The 13,917-nt window shown below is 48.1% G+C and overlaps 1 protein-coding gene across 2 annotated transcripts in view; it reads left to right on the top strand.

Moving 5' to 3' along the window:
* Positions 1-13,917, top strand: part of SGSM2 (small G protein signaling modulator 2) — a 76,004-nt gene that overhangs the window by 17,544 nt on the left and 44,543 nt on the right. For both annotated transcript variants that reach the window (XM_036768608.1, XM_036768607.1), the window contains exons 3-4: positions 11,784-11,946; positions 12,426-12,587. In XM_036768608.1, coding sequence (XP_036624503.1) covers positions 11,784-11,946; positions 12,426-12,587 — 325 coding nt within the window. The remainder of the gene's footprint in view (positions 1-11,783; positions 11,947-12,425; positions 12,588-13,917) is intronic.

Here is a 13,917-nt window from a genome sequence, read left to right as displayed (position 1 = left end):
AGGAGTCCATAGGCTTCACCAGACACTGTCAAAGAGGTCCAGGACACACACAAAGGTGAAGAGCATCTATGTTCTAGACCAGGGCTGTCCAAAATGCGGGCCCGCAGGCTGCATGCACCCGCTGAGCGCGTTATATGCAGCCCGCCTACGAGCATAGAAATTTACATAAATTTAATTAATTTAGTAGAGCTACCACAGAGCTCTCACTAAAATGACAAATCAAAATATATTGTCTATTGTTTCAATCAGAACCTAAGGTTGGACAGCCCTGCTCTAGACCCTTTCCATTGCTGACATGGAGAGGCTACTATATAGTGACTACCTGTGGGAAAGCCACTGCCTGCCTTTGACCCTCAGTTTACACAGCTGTAAAATGAAAGGGTTGGCCAAGACCAATAGGAAGTCCCTTTTTAGTATCACCCATGTGACCTTGGGCAAGTCCCCCACCCCTCCCAGCTCTTACACCCTAAGATCAACCCCTGGAAAAAGGTGAGAACAGGTGTCCTCTATTTCTGGGCTTAGCTACAGCCAGTCAGGGTTCTGTCGCTAGGTCTGGATCTGGTGAGTCTAAGTGCCCCATTGCCCACCTATCTTTAATGGCCCTCTGCCTGGGCCATGGCCCTCATAGCCTGGGCTGGAACTGCTTTTGCCCAAGCCAGAGGAAAGAAATATTGGGGAAGAGTTTGGGGAGGGAGAAGTCTGCCCAGCTTGGGGGGTTTGGGACCTGCATTCTGAGAAGCTAAGGAAATTGATCCCCCAGGGAGACATCAGTAGCTCGAGCTACAGAATTCTGGTCTCTTGGTGCCCACACAGACCTGGTCTAAGAATCCAGTTAAAAAATCAATTTACCAAGCAATCTAAGTAAAACTGAGCTCTGTGCTTCCATGGCCTGGAGTGATTGTCTTAGCACACTTGTGAGCTTTCTCATTTCCTGCCCTGCCCCCACCTCCCCTAGGGGCAGATCAAAGCCTGTTGATATATGGATCAAGACAAGGGAACTCGACTTTCTCCAGACCCTGTATTGTGTCCCTGAGAAATGCTGTGCATCCTGGGGGGCAGGGGGTGGAAAGGGGGGTTGGGAGGAGACAAGAAATGAAGTAAATTGTGTATCATGGATTTCATTCCTCATCCCAATTCCAACAGTTTGGGGAAGAATTGCTCTCCTGTCTCCAACTAAGCCTAGGTGGGAGAGTTGTTTCCTGGCTTCTGGGATGAGCCAGCAGGGATGAATTCCCCTAAAAGCTGGGGCAGAAAGCCAGCTTCCCTGCTGCGAGCTGGGGGAGCACACACCTCAGTTACCATAGAGATGCTCATTCTGAGTGGAGGCAGCCCTGCTCTGTGCTCCCAACACAGAAATAACCATTGAGAGAACAGAAGAGGGCAGTGGGAGGGAGGAAGGAAGGGAGACCCTTCCTGCTTTGCTCCATCATTGGCCACATCTAGAATAAGACCCTTACCACCTCTTTTGCAGTTCTCCCTCTAGCTAACAGAGTAGAGACATCTATACTCTCCCAGGAGTGGAGTCCAAGGCCCTGGCTGGGAGGGATCACCAGAGGTCATTCCTTCCTTCTTCCATCTGAGAAAGGCAGACAAGGTCTTGCCTGAGTGATCTCCAGAAATTTACCCTGAGTTCCCTTCATCTTTCCCTTCCAACATTTTTTAATTCTAATGATCCAGAGCAAATCCCTGGTATGGTGCCAGGGACATAGACTTCACAGCTCTGCCTCACTCAAATCCAGTTCATGAGAAAGAAAGACTTTACCCTCATGATGTCATTGGTCCTCTTCAAAAACAAGTGTGAACAACAACATAGAACCTGGTCAGATCCCACTTCTGAAGCATTTACTGCCTGTGGGACTTTGGGCAAGTCACTTAACACTTTGATACCTCAGTTTCCTCATTTGTAAAATGAGAGGGGCTGGACTAGATGGCCTCTAAAGCCCCTTCTAGCTTGTTGAACCTGTAATCTTTTTTCTTTCCCAGTGGCTCTCCCCTTGGTAATTCAGATTGAGAGGGATATTCCAGGGATCTTGCCTATGAGATGAAACTCAGTCTTCTCTCTCCTGTTTCACCATGGCGTCCCCACATGTTCTGCTGTTGGGTGGGTGTTAGAAGAATCTAGGTTAACCCTGATGGGAATCCTAGGGCTCACTGGGGTCCCCCACCCCAGTGCTAACCTCTGCTTGCCTTGAGTGCTCTTTCCCTGACACAGCATGATCCTCTTGGCTCCAGTTAAGAGACATCAGTAGGGAATTAGAGAAGTGATTCCTGATTCTGCAATGAGTGCTGCTTCTGTGGATCACTGGCAGGTGGGGGGGGTGGGGGGGGGTTGTGGTCTCTGCCCCCATACCTGAGCAGTGCTGCATGCAATGGCAGGTGGGGCCATCCCTGTGGGCTAGAATATTAGCAAAGCCAGCAGGATCCTCTGTCCCTTTCCACCCCTCAGCAAGCCAGAATAGTGAGCCATATGCCTGGCACTGGCTAGCCAGCTGAAAGTCTGCATAGCAACTGCAGCCCAGCTCCCCCAGGGGGCTCAGGTGGGAGGGGGCAGATGTCTGTAGGTAGCAAAGGGCAGGCTTATGGCATAGGCAGCAGGGATAGGGGCAGAAGCCTGGCAAAGGGGGCCATACATCTGTTCTTCTTACCCACTCCCTACTAGCCCAGAGCTTGGGTGCTGGCTGCCATCTGGACACCATGAAAAGAGGCCAGAGTCTCTATGCTTCATTCCCCAGTTTTCTTAGGCTGGGATACCCCAAGATAGGGTCCTCACATACCAAAATAAGATTAAGGTGCCCTGACTCTACCCCAAACCCCAATTTCTTTTTTACAATTTTGTTTTCATTGATGTCTTGTGTGTTTATATCAACTTGATTTATAAATATATCCCCCTCTACTCTCCTCACCAGTGAGCCTTATAACAAAGATTAACAAAGAAGAAAAACCATTCAGCAAAACCAACCAAATCATCACCCATGTTGGACAGTATGCAACATTCCACACCCATAGTATCCACCTCTCCAATAAGGGGCAGCAGGCCTGCACCCCAGCTTCTACTCCAAAGCAGGTCCCATGGTGAGAGAGGAGTCCACAATGCCTTGGGACTACTAATAAATGTCTCAGGAGCTTGGGCCATCTGAATCCAGGACCCTGGAATCTGGTCTTTAAGGGGAGACCCCAGGGTTAGTGTGGGCAGGGATTAAGAAGGGCCATCTGGGGGTCATGAATCCTCTTTCATGAGTCTCATACTACACTGCCTCCGCAGTCCAACTTGGCCTTCTTCCTAGATCTGGGGGTGGGTGGGTATTGGGTTCCCATCCATCACCTTGCTGACTTGTCTCCTGAAATTGGGCTGGATGATGGTTTATGCTGGAGAACTGAGCCAGGGCTACCTGAGCAGGTCTAGGCTGCTATAGGCTGACTAGGGCTCAGCACCAGGCTGAGTCAGAGGCAGCAGAGATAGGGTGAGTTCTCTCCACTTCGTGGGAGATGGAAGAGGGAGTATCCAAGTCATTAGATTTAAAATTAGAAGGAACTTTATAGGCCATTGAGTCAAACACATTCATTTTACAGATGAGGAAACTGAGGCATAGAGAGGTTTGAGTGACTCACCCAGGGTCTCATAGCTAGTAAATGTCTGAGGAAGGTTAGAACTGATTTTTTCACAAGCTTTGACCCTGTCCTCCTACTCTAAGTCAGATTACAGGATGGCAACCTTAGAAACTTTCCTAGAATTTAGGATTTTTGGTATGCGAATAGAAGCTACCCAGGCTGATTGGCCCTCATGGCCTGTGAAACAGAGCTAGGGTCAATCTGACCCTGAAGCTGGTTTTTTATGGATCAATAATGACTCATAAAGCCAGGCAGTGAGATGCCAGAGCCAGGTAGCACTGCCCCGCCCTGAAAATGTAGCTAGACCCCAAGAGGACGAAAGCTTCCAGTTTACCTAATGACACTTCTCCAGCTGGGCAGCCGGTGGGATGACTTTAGGGACTCCTCCTACCTCTGGTGATTAGCCAGCAGCCCTAGCACACACTCAGTGGGTGTCTCCAGTATGCCCAGCACCGTAGGATGTGCCCCTGAGCTTCTGGAGCTCTGAATATAGTTGAGGAGACAGGACAAGCACATGAAAGGCCAGTAAGAGTACAAGGTAACATGAGAGGCAGCCTCAGACTCAGGAAGACCTAGGTTCAAGTTGAGCATGAAGCATACTGGCTGTATGACCCTGGACCACTCACTTAACCTCTTAGTGCCCCAAGCAGCTGCTGACTATAAGTTGAAGAGCAGGAGGTATCCTGCATTGGTAGAGGGAGTTTAATCATGGAAAGTTGCCTATATCAAAAACATCATAGATCTGCTTCTCCCTGCCCCCAAAAGTCCAAAGTCCAGAGGAGTGGCAGGGGGCAGGGATTAAGCATTTATAAAGTACCTTCTCTGTGCCAGCCCCTGTGTTAAGGGCTTTACAAATGTTATCTTATTTGGTCCTTACCACGAGATACGTGCTGTTATGATTCCCATTTTACATATGAGGAAACTGAGGCAAACAGAGGTTAAGTGATTTGCCCAGCTGCCTCAAAGGTAGCAGGCACCGAAGTTCAAATCTCAGCTTTGCTACTTAACTGCATTCCTGACCTTGGACAATCAAATATTTAAGGAACTCTATTGTGTGCCAAGAGCAGATAGGTGGTGCTGTATTGCACAAAGCCCCCGGTTGGGAAGACTCCTCTCCTTGAGTTCAAATCTGGCCTCAGACACTACCTGGGTGACCCTGGGCAAATCACTTAACCCTGATGGCCTCAGTTTCTTCATCTGTAAAATGAGCTGGAGAAGAAAATGGCAAACCACTCCGGTATCTCTGTGAAGAAAACCCCAAATATGGTCACGGAGAGTTGGACTGAACAACTTAATAACAGCTGTGTGTCAGGCACTGTGCCAGGTAGTGGAGGTGCAAATATAAATACTAAAATGATGCCCACTTGTATTGAATTTACACTCTCTCTGGGCCTCAGGTCCCCCTTCTGTAAATTGAGGGCATCAGACCAGGTCTATGCCAGTTCTGAATCGATGACCCGACTAAAGGTTTTTAGACAGGAAGAATATGCTCCCCATTCATGGCTGCATTTGCATTTGGATTGGCACAGACATCTAGAGGTCACTGAGAGCTGGAGTAGTCAGGGAAGGCTTCCCAAAGGAGGTGGGGTTTGAGCTCTCCACCAAAAAGATAAACTTTAGTCAAGGAGAGAGAAGCAGATGTTCTGAGCAAGGGGAACAGCCTAAGCAAATGTGTGGAGGTGGGAATTCAAGTAGCATGCTTGGGGGACAATAAGAATCTGCTATAAGATTCACAAGGTGCCTGCCTCACCACAGCCCTACCAGATGGGTAGTAGAAATGTTTGTCATCCTCATCTTCTGACGAGGGAACTGAGGCTCAGAGAGTGACTTGGTTTATCCAAGAGCACATGCACAACTACAAGGTTTCACAGCGAGTTCTCAAACCCAGTGATCCCAGTAAGGAGTCAGTCTCTTCTGACTCAGAATCTGTTACTTAGTCAAGAAACTTTTGTTAAAGGATAACTTAGTAGGTAGCTTAGCGCTAAGCTGAGCCACTCCTTCTATTGGGCTGCCGTTGCCTTTCAAGAAGAAAAGAGGTCACGAGATCATAGGTTAGAACCAGAAGGCATTGCACAGATTTTTTAAGACACTACAAGTTTCTACCCATGAATCACTCTAGAACCCAGAAGATGTCTTGTTCTCATTCTCTCTCTCTCTCCTCTTTCTCTCTCTCCCTCCCTCTCCCCTGTCTCTCTCTCTCCTCTCCTTTCCTCTCCCTCTCTCCCTCCCTCTCTCTCCCCCCTTCCTCCCTCCCTTTCTCTCTTCTCTCCTCCTCCTCTCTCTCACACCCCCCACCTCCCTCTCCCTCCTCCGTGTCATGCACCCAGTGGTATGCTGGTAACGTTTAACAAGCAGCTTTCCAGAAATAAAATACATATGATACTTTTATTATTTCATATTTTTATGATTAACATTTTCTCCATTGCAACAATCAATAGCACAACAAATCAAGCCCAGAGAGGGAAAAGATAAAAGATAAAAGCCAATTTAAAAATGAGCCAAGCAGCAAACAGGTTGGGTGAGATGACCTCTGAGTGAGTTCCCAGAGCTCTCAGTCCAGTTAGACCAAAGTGAAGGTGTTACAGAGGGAAATAGAAAGTGGAAGGGCAGGGGCCAGAGGGTGGGAGTCATTCAATACTAAGCTAAGAAGTTTGGGCTTTGTCTCTTGAGCATTAGGGGGCCGTTGAGGTTTGGAGCAGGGATGTGATTAATCTGGCAGCACTGTCTGGATTGGATCGTAACAGGGAGAGACTGCAGGTAGAAAACCAAGTCTAGAGGAGGGAGACAGAGACAGATAGAGAGCTGTTACTGGGTCATGTTTTCCATCCTGATTGCATCAGCCTAAACCCTTCAGACCCCTCTAATGCCAGTAATGGTGTTGACTCTAATTAGGCAATTAGTGCACATGCCAGGAGCAGGGGAGCTGGCATCAGCTCATCCCAACTCTGGTGTAACTAAGGAGGGGGAGGGGAAGGAAGGTGGCCCACCAGACAGGCAGTGTGGTAGGGATGGGACCTCACCCCATCCCAGGGCCTGCTGCAAGGGGACTAGGAGGAATCCCAGACAGGATGAGCTAAGCTAAAAGTGAAACAGAAACAGCTCATGTGCCAAGAGGCCCAGACCATGACATCCCCTTTCATGGCCCCAGAGATGTGGGGAGGCCCTATGCCAGGGAAGCACCCAAGAGTTTTTACTCTCTAAACCTCAGTTTCTCCATTTGTGAAATGGGGTTTATAATGCTGATAGTATCCACCTCCAAGTGTTGGAGACAGGGCGGTATATCATAAGACTTAGATCTGGGCAGGGACTTTGAGATCATCTAGCTCAACTTCCATAGTCATGCAATTTGTTAATGGCAAAGCTGTAATTTGAACCTGGATCCTAGGTCATATATACGATTCCAGATCTAGAGCCGGGAGGGAGCTCAGAGGCTAGCTAATCCAACCTCCTCATTTTACAGAGGAGGAAACTGAGGCCCAGGGAGTAATCAAGTGACTTGCCCAAGGTCACACTGGTAAAAAGTGGCAGGTCTGGGTCTAGAACTCCAGTGCTTTGCCTCTAACCCCAGGGCTTATTCCACAAGGATAGTACAAGATGGCGGGTATGAGGTGCAATTGTAGACTATTGTTTTTTCATCCTCATTGCCACAGTGATGGAGGAAGATCAAGAATGATAGACATGGGCTGAGGAAGGGCTCCCACTCTGCCACCATCTTCCTAAAGGACGTGTGGCCAGTGGTGGAGAAAGCCTGGAAGAGAATTGCTTCTCAACCTGGAAACAACGGGCCAGGCATGGACCTGGCTCCTCAGGAGAACTGTGGCTCTCCTCTCGGTCGGTCCCTGAATAATGGGTGGGGCTCAAGGGGCCACTGATAAAGCCAAGCCACTTGATTCCCCACTTCTCCAGCCCTGCCTCTCTAGCCATTTGCCTGCACCCTAGGGAAGGTGGGGAAACTAATGAGTCATTATCCTGTCAATTAGTCACAGTCTTGTGTTTGCTGCAAATTGGTGCCACCTGCCTTTGCTCTGGCAGCCGAGGATAGTATTCAGCACTGCCCCCTCCACCCGATTGCTCTTCCTGCTCCAGATCTGGAGAGTGGCTGTGGGAAGCCAACATTAGTTCAAGCCATGCTGGACAGCGACTTGAATGAGAGGGGCTTTCATCCCAGGGCTACCCAGACCTCCAGCCCCATCACAGGGGCTTCATAGCAGTGGATCAATACAACTGAGGGAAGGAGTCAGTGAAAATGAAATCCTCCTTGGTTCAAATCCTTCCTGTCCCTTTTGTGTGTCCCTGGAGAGTCACTTAGTTCTTGTGTCTGCTTCTGTAAAATGCAGAGTTTGGACTAGATGACCTCATGCCCCTTCTTTCTCTAAATCTATGCTTCCCTTTATTGCATGACCTTAGGCAAGTCACTTAAGCTCTTTGTGCCTCAGTTTCCTCATCAGTAAAATGAGATATTGACTTCTGTGGTCTCTTCCATCTCTAGAGCTATGGGCCTCTCTTTCTCCCTAATATTTGCTCATGCACACATATTTGTCAGGCACACGTACAAATACAGAGACTGATGGATGCCTATGTGTTTATAAACACAAATGGTCATGGATTAAAAACCCACAATCATGCGTAGATGTACCCAGAGGCAGACACAAGGTAGTTAGGGTTCTAATGCTACCTAGCTGTGGGACCTCGGCCAAGTCACTTACCTGATTTGAACTTCTCTGTAAAAGGAGGCAGTTGGACTTAAGCTCTAAGTGCCCTTTCGGATCTAACAATCTATGAGTCTTTGACCCCACCAGGGTGGATAGAATCCCAGTCCTTCTACTCCCCAGCCCCTAGCCTGTCCACCATTTCTTTGAAGCTGTGGTAAGCAATGTCTAGAGGGAGAGATTCAGTCTTTCCCCTAAATCATCCCTTTAAAAACAGCCCCAGAGGGCTTGGAAACCTCCTCTTGCTCTCTGCTGCAGCTCATCAATAATGGAAGAACTCTTGTCGGTCCTGATAACCGCAGCATCAGCCCCATCAATATTTTATGGTTCCTCCAGAGCCTGGTTCCTTAGCAACCCCAGTATCCATGGGCCCTGGAAGGCCTGGCTGGCTTCTGCTGCTCTCTGTGCCCTTGGTCCTGACACTGCCCGTCATATTCCCCCTCCCTGGGGGATGCAGATAGGCAGAGGAGACAGATCTGCTCTGCACACACTCCCTGCCCCCACGCCCCCAAATGCCAGCTGACTATGCTGGTGGGAGGAAGGGGAAGGAGGTGGAGGGGGCCCACCCTACCACAGAGCATGAGCAGAAATGGAGCGATTTGGCCCCATAAGTAGGGAGAGGAGGGCAGAGCCAAGCTCATTTCTGCTGGGCTCTTTCTGAGCTGTAGGAAGAGAATGGGCTGTGTAGGGCAGATGTCCAAGAGTGAGATACCCATGGTACAGTAAAAAGCATGCTGAATTTGGCATCAGAGGACTGGATTCAAATCTCACCTCTTCCACTCGCTACCTGCATGATCTGGACAAATCGCTTTATCTTTCTGGGACTCAGTTTCCTAATCTGTAAAATGAGGGTTGGAGTGAATGGCCTCCAGGTTCCCTCCTAGCTCTGAATCCATTTATTCTGATGCTCAAGACCAATAGGAGCTGTCTGAAAACGGGTTGGTTCATGGACTTTCCATCACTGGAACTCTACGAACAGGCCCATGCCCTGGATGGGACAAAATGTCAGGGGTGATGTCAAGAGAATTTTGGGTCAGATGTGGGTTGGGAAACTTGGAAGATCCCTTCCAAGTGTGAGATTCTGTGAAAACACTCCTCCCTCTTTTTAAAAAAATGAAATTTTTTAAGTTAACAAGCACTTATTTTCACACCCTTCCACCCTCCTCGTGGAAAAAAATGAAAAAGCAAAATAAAGCTCTTGTAACGAATATGCATAAAACCAAATTCCCACATTTGCTGTGTTCAAAAAACTTTGTCATATTTTGTATCTTGAGCCCATCACCTCTCAGGAAGTGAGTGATACGTTTCATCGTTAGTCCTCTGGAATCATGGTTGATCATCACATCGATTAGAGTTCTTAAGGCTTTCTTAGTTATTTGTTCTTACAATGTCGTTGTTACTGTATAAGTTTTATCACACTAATATGCTACAATTTGTCCAGCCATTCCCCCTTTCCCAGTGGATGGGCATCCCCTCCTTCTGTCCCTCTAGAATGGGCCTGGCTGAAGCCCTTGGTCCTTAGAAGAAGGCAGGAAAAGTCCTGGATGCTTCTGTCAGTCAACAAGCATTTATTGTCTTCTTTTTGCCAGGCACTGTGCTAGGCACTGGGGATACAAAGAAAAGCAAAAGATAGTCCCTCTTCTTAAGGAGATCATAGTCTAATGGCAAAGCAACACGAAAACAACTATGTAGAAACAACACCTGTACAGGACAAATTGGAGGTAATCAGCAAAGGGAGGGCACTAGCATTAAGAGGGATCAGGAAAAGCTTCTTGTAGAAGGTGGGATTTTAGCTGGGACTTGAAAGAAACCAAGAAGTAAAGATGAGGAGGGAGAGAATTCCAGTATTGTCAGAGAAAATGCATGCATGGGTAATGCAGTGGATAGAGCACCAGCTCCAAAGTCAAGAGAACCTGAGTTCAAATGTGGCTCCAGACACTTACTAGCTGTGTGACCCTGGGAAAGTCATTTAACCCTGACTGACTCCAAAAAGTAGATGCATGGAGTCTAGAGATGGAATACCTTGTGTGAGGAAGAGCAAGGAGACCAGTGTCACTGGATCGAAGAGTGCACGATGAGGCAGGAGGGTATTTTGCAGAAGAAAACTGGGAAGGCAGAAAGGGGGCAGGTTATGAAGGGCTTTGAATGCCAAACAAAGGGTTTTTATATTTGATCCTGGAAATGATAGGGAGTCACTGTGGTTTATAAAATAGGAGGGTGATTTGGTCAGACCCGTTCTGTAAGAAAATTAATTTGATAATTGAGATGTTAGAATGGGGTGGAGAAAGACTTGAAGAAGGGCAACCAACCAAGGGTTATTGCAATCCGGGTGTGAGGTGAAGAGAGCCTGTACCAGAATGGCAGCAGTGCCAAGGGAGAGAAGGGTGCCTATACTAGAGACGGTATGAAGCTAAAGGACTTGGCAATAGATTGGTGTGTGTGTGTGTGTGTGTGTGTGAAAAAGAGTGAAGAGTCAAGAATGATGCCTAGCCTACAAGCCTCAGTAACTGGACAAATGGTGACCTCAAGAGTAATAGGGAAGTTCAGAAGGGGAGAAAGTTTGGGAAGAAGGGGAGACGATGAGTTTGGTTTTGAACATGTTGACTTTAAAATGTCTATGGGACATCCAGTTTGAGGTATCCACCAGGCAGTTGAAGATGCAAGTCTGTAGTTACAGAAGTTAGGGTGGAATAAGTAGATCTGAGAATCATTAGTGTAGAGATGACCACTGAATCCATGGGAGCTGATGAGATCACCAGTGAAGTAGTATAGAGGCAGAAGAGAAAGGGGCCCATGACAGAGCCCTAGGGGGCACCCAAGATTAGAAGATGATAGACCTAGATGAAACTCTAGAAAAGGAGACTGAGAAGAAATAGTCTGCTAGGTAGGAGATGAGTCAGGAGAGAGCGGTATCCCAAAAACTTAGAGAGAAGAGAGTACCAGGGAGGAGAGAGTGACCCACAATGTTGAAGGCTGCTGAGAAGTTAAGAAGGATGAGAACTGAAAAAATCCACTGGATCTGGCAACTAAGAGATCATTGGTAACTTCGCAGATCAATTTCATTTGAATAATGGGTTGGGAAGCCAGAGTATAGAGTTAAGAGAATAAGAAGAAACAAAGTGGGAGCATTCATTGTTGATGGCCTTTTCCAAGAGTTTAGCCACAATAAGGAGAGTTATAGGGTGATAGCTAGCAGGGATGAGCACATCCAGAGAGGATGGAGACATGGGTATATCTGAGGCAGTATGGAGCAGTCAGTAGACAGGGAGCAACTGATGCTAAGTGAGAACAGAAATGATTGAAGGGTCAATCTGGTGGCAGGGTGGGATACGATCACTCATGCATGTAGAGGGGTTTGAGGTAGCAAGGACAAAGACTGCCTCTTCATATGAAACCGGGGTTTCTAAGAAGGCGTCTGAGTGATGTGAGGAGAGGAGATTTTTGTCAAGTCTCCCTCTTCCTCAGGTGTGGTAGAGACCTGCCTACTGCATCAGCTGAGGCGTCGGGCTGCAGGATTCCTTCGCAGTGACAAGATGGCTGCCCTCTTCACCAAGGTGGGAAAGACCTGTGTGGTAGCTGGAGAGGTCTGCCGAAAAGTCCAGGAGCTACAGCAGCAGGTGGAGAGCAGGTGAGTCCCAAGCCAACCCCCCTGACCTCCCTTAAGTTTTCCCTCCCACCTCCCCTCCAGGAAGGCAGCTGGCTCTACCTGTCACCTGCCCTTGCCCAGATGGCTGTAAGGAAGCTGTCCTTATTGTTATTCTTGGCTTCCCTGGAACTGCCCGGGACAGAGGTGCACCATGGTCCAGTGAAAAGGACATAGGAGTTGGAGCCTGGGTTCATGCCCCAGTTCTGCCACTTCTACCTGGGTGACCATGGCCAAGTCACTGGAAATTGGATTCATTGACTTCTAAGGTCCCTACTGACTCTAATCTAAGATGCCATCAGCTTCCAATCCATTACCAACCTTGACCACTGCAAAGCCCACTCTCTTGGCCACATCCTCTCCACACAGCCCAGACAATGGAACAAGTCCGCAGCCACTGTTCTCAAGAGAGCCTCCTCCCAGGCTTGCTCTTATCTCTGAGTGCCCCATTTCCCTCCACTCAGGAAGTCAGCAGGAAGCAACCAGGAGGCCCTTCGGAGACAGGGCTCAACTGGAGGGAAGCCCCCAACCCTCAGCCCCCAGGCCCTGAGGCACATTTGGGTGCGCACTGCCCTCATCGAGAAGGTGCTAGACAGAGTTGTGCAGTATATTGTGGAGAACTGCAGGTGAGTGCTGCCCCCATCCCCACTCCCTCCCTCTCTGTTCCTGTGATCTGAAGCTTCCATCCAGAAAACCTTCTACAATTAAGCACACTTATTCTCTAATCTACCAAAGTCATCCTCCTCCTCTTTCTTCTCTCTTCTTCCTCTTCTACCTTCTCCTCCTCTTTCTCCTCTTCCTCTACCTTCTCTTTCTTCTTCCCTCTTTCTCTTCTTCCTCATCTATCTCCTCCTCCTCTTCCTCTACCTTCTCTTTCTTCTTCCCTCTTCCTTTTCTTCCTCATCTACCTCCTCTTCCTCCTCCTCCTCCTCTTTCTTCTCCCCATGTATGGATAATCATGGATGGTGGTCCTGGGTCCATTTAGAGCTGGGCCTCCCAAGTATGCATCACAGTGCTTTGGTCCCTTCAGACTCAGCAATCCTGACAACCATAGTTGTTGACCAAATGTCAACCTAAGAGGAGCTAGGATTTTTAGGAATATTCTGTATACCATCCATGTTCTATCTCCTTTTTTGTGCGCTTTTTCCATCCCTTCTCTTAAAGGAAGCTAGGTGGAGCAATGGATAGAATGTTGGCCGTGGAGTCAGGAAGGCCTGTGGTCAAACCCTGCCTAAGATGCTTACTGGCTGTGTGACCTTGATCCAGTCACTGGCCTTTCAGAGCCTCATTTTCTCCTCTGTAAAACAAAGATAGTAATAGCACATACCTCCCAGGGTTGTGGTGAGGATCTGACGAGATAGCCTTAAAGTGTAATATAAAAGCTCAGTGTCATTGTGATCATGATCGTGATAGAAAGCCAGCTTTTTAGAGTAAATGGACAACTGGAAGCCATGGAGTCAAGAAGACCTGGGTTCAAGGCCTGCCTCTGACACCTTCATTTTTGATTTTATGGCCCCAATAGTCTTGTTGTTCATTTGTTTCAGTCGTGTCTGACTCTCTGTGACCCCATTTGGGGTTTTCTTGGCAAAGATACTAGAGTGGTTTGCCATTTCCTTCTCCAGTTCATTTTACAGATGAGGAAACTGAGGCAAGCAGGGTGAAGTGACTTGCCCAGGGTCACACAGCTAGGAAGTGTCTGAGGCTGGATTTGAACTCAGGGAGATGAGCCTTCCCGACTCCAGAGCCAGAGCTCTGTACACTATAGCACTGCCTAATTGCCCACAGCATAGCCTCTAAATGATCCTGCCTCTGGACACCTACTGTTTGTGTGACACTGGGGCAAGTGCCCCAAGCAATTCTCTGCTACTACTCTGCACTGGTATAGAGGAAGTTTCCTCCTCAGGAATTTAAGGTTAAAACAGACAAAAAAAAACTTCTGAGCCTCACAAGGACCCT

Source organism: Trichosurus vulpecula, chromosome 7 (assembly GCF_011100635.1).
Source record: "Trichosurus vulpecula isolate mTriVul1 chromosome 7, mTriVul1.pri, whole genome shotgun sequence".
Lineage (NCBI taxonomy): Eukaryota > Metazoa > Chordata > Mammalia > Diprotodontia > Phalangeridae > Trichosurus > Trichosurus vulpecula.
The sequence above is the reverse complement of the archived record's forward strand: the minus strand, read 5'-3'. Positions and strand labels throughout refer to the sequence as shown.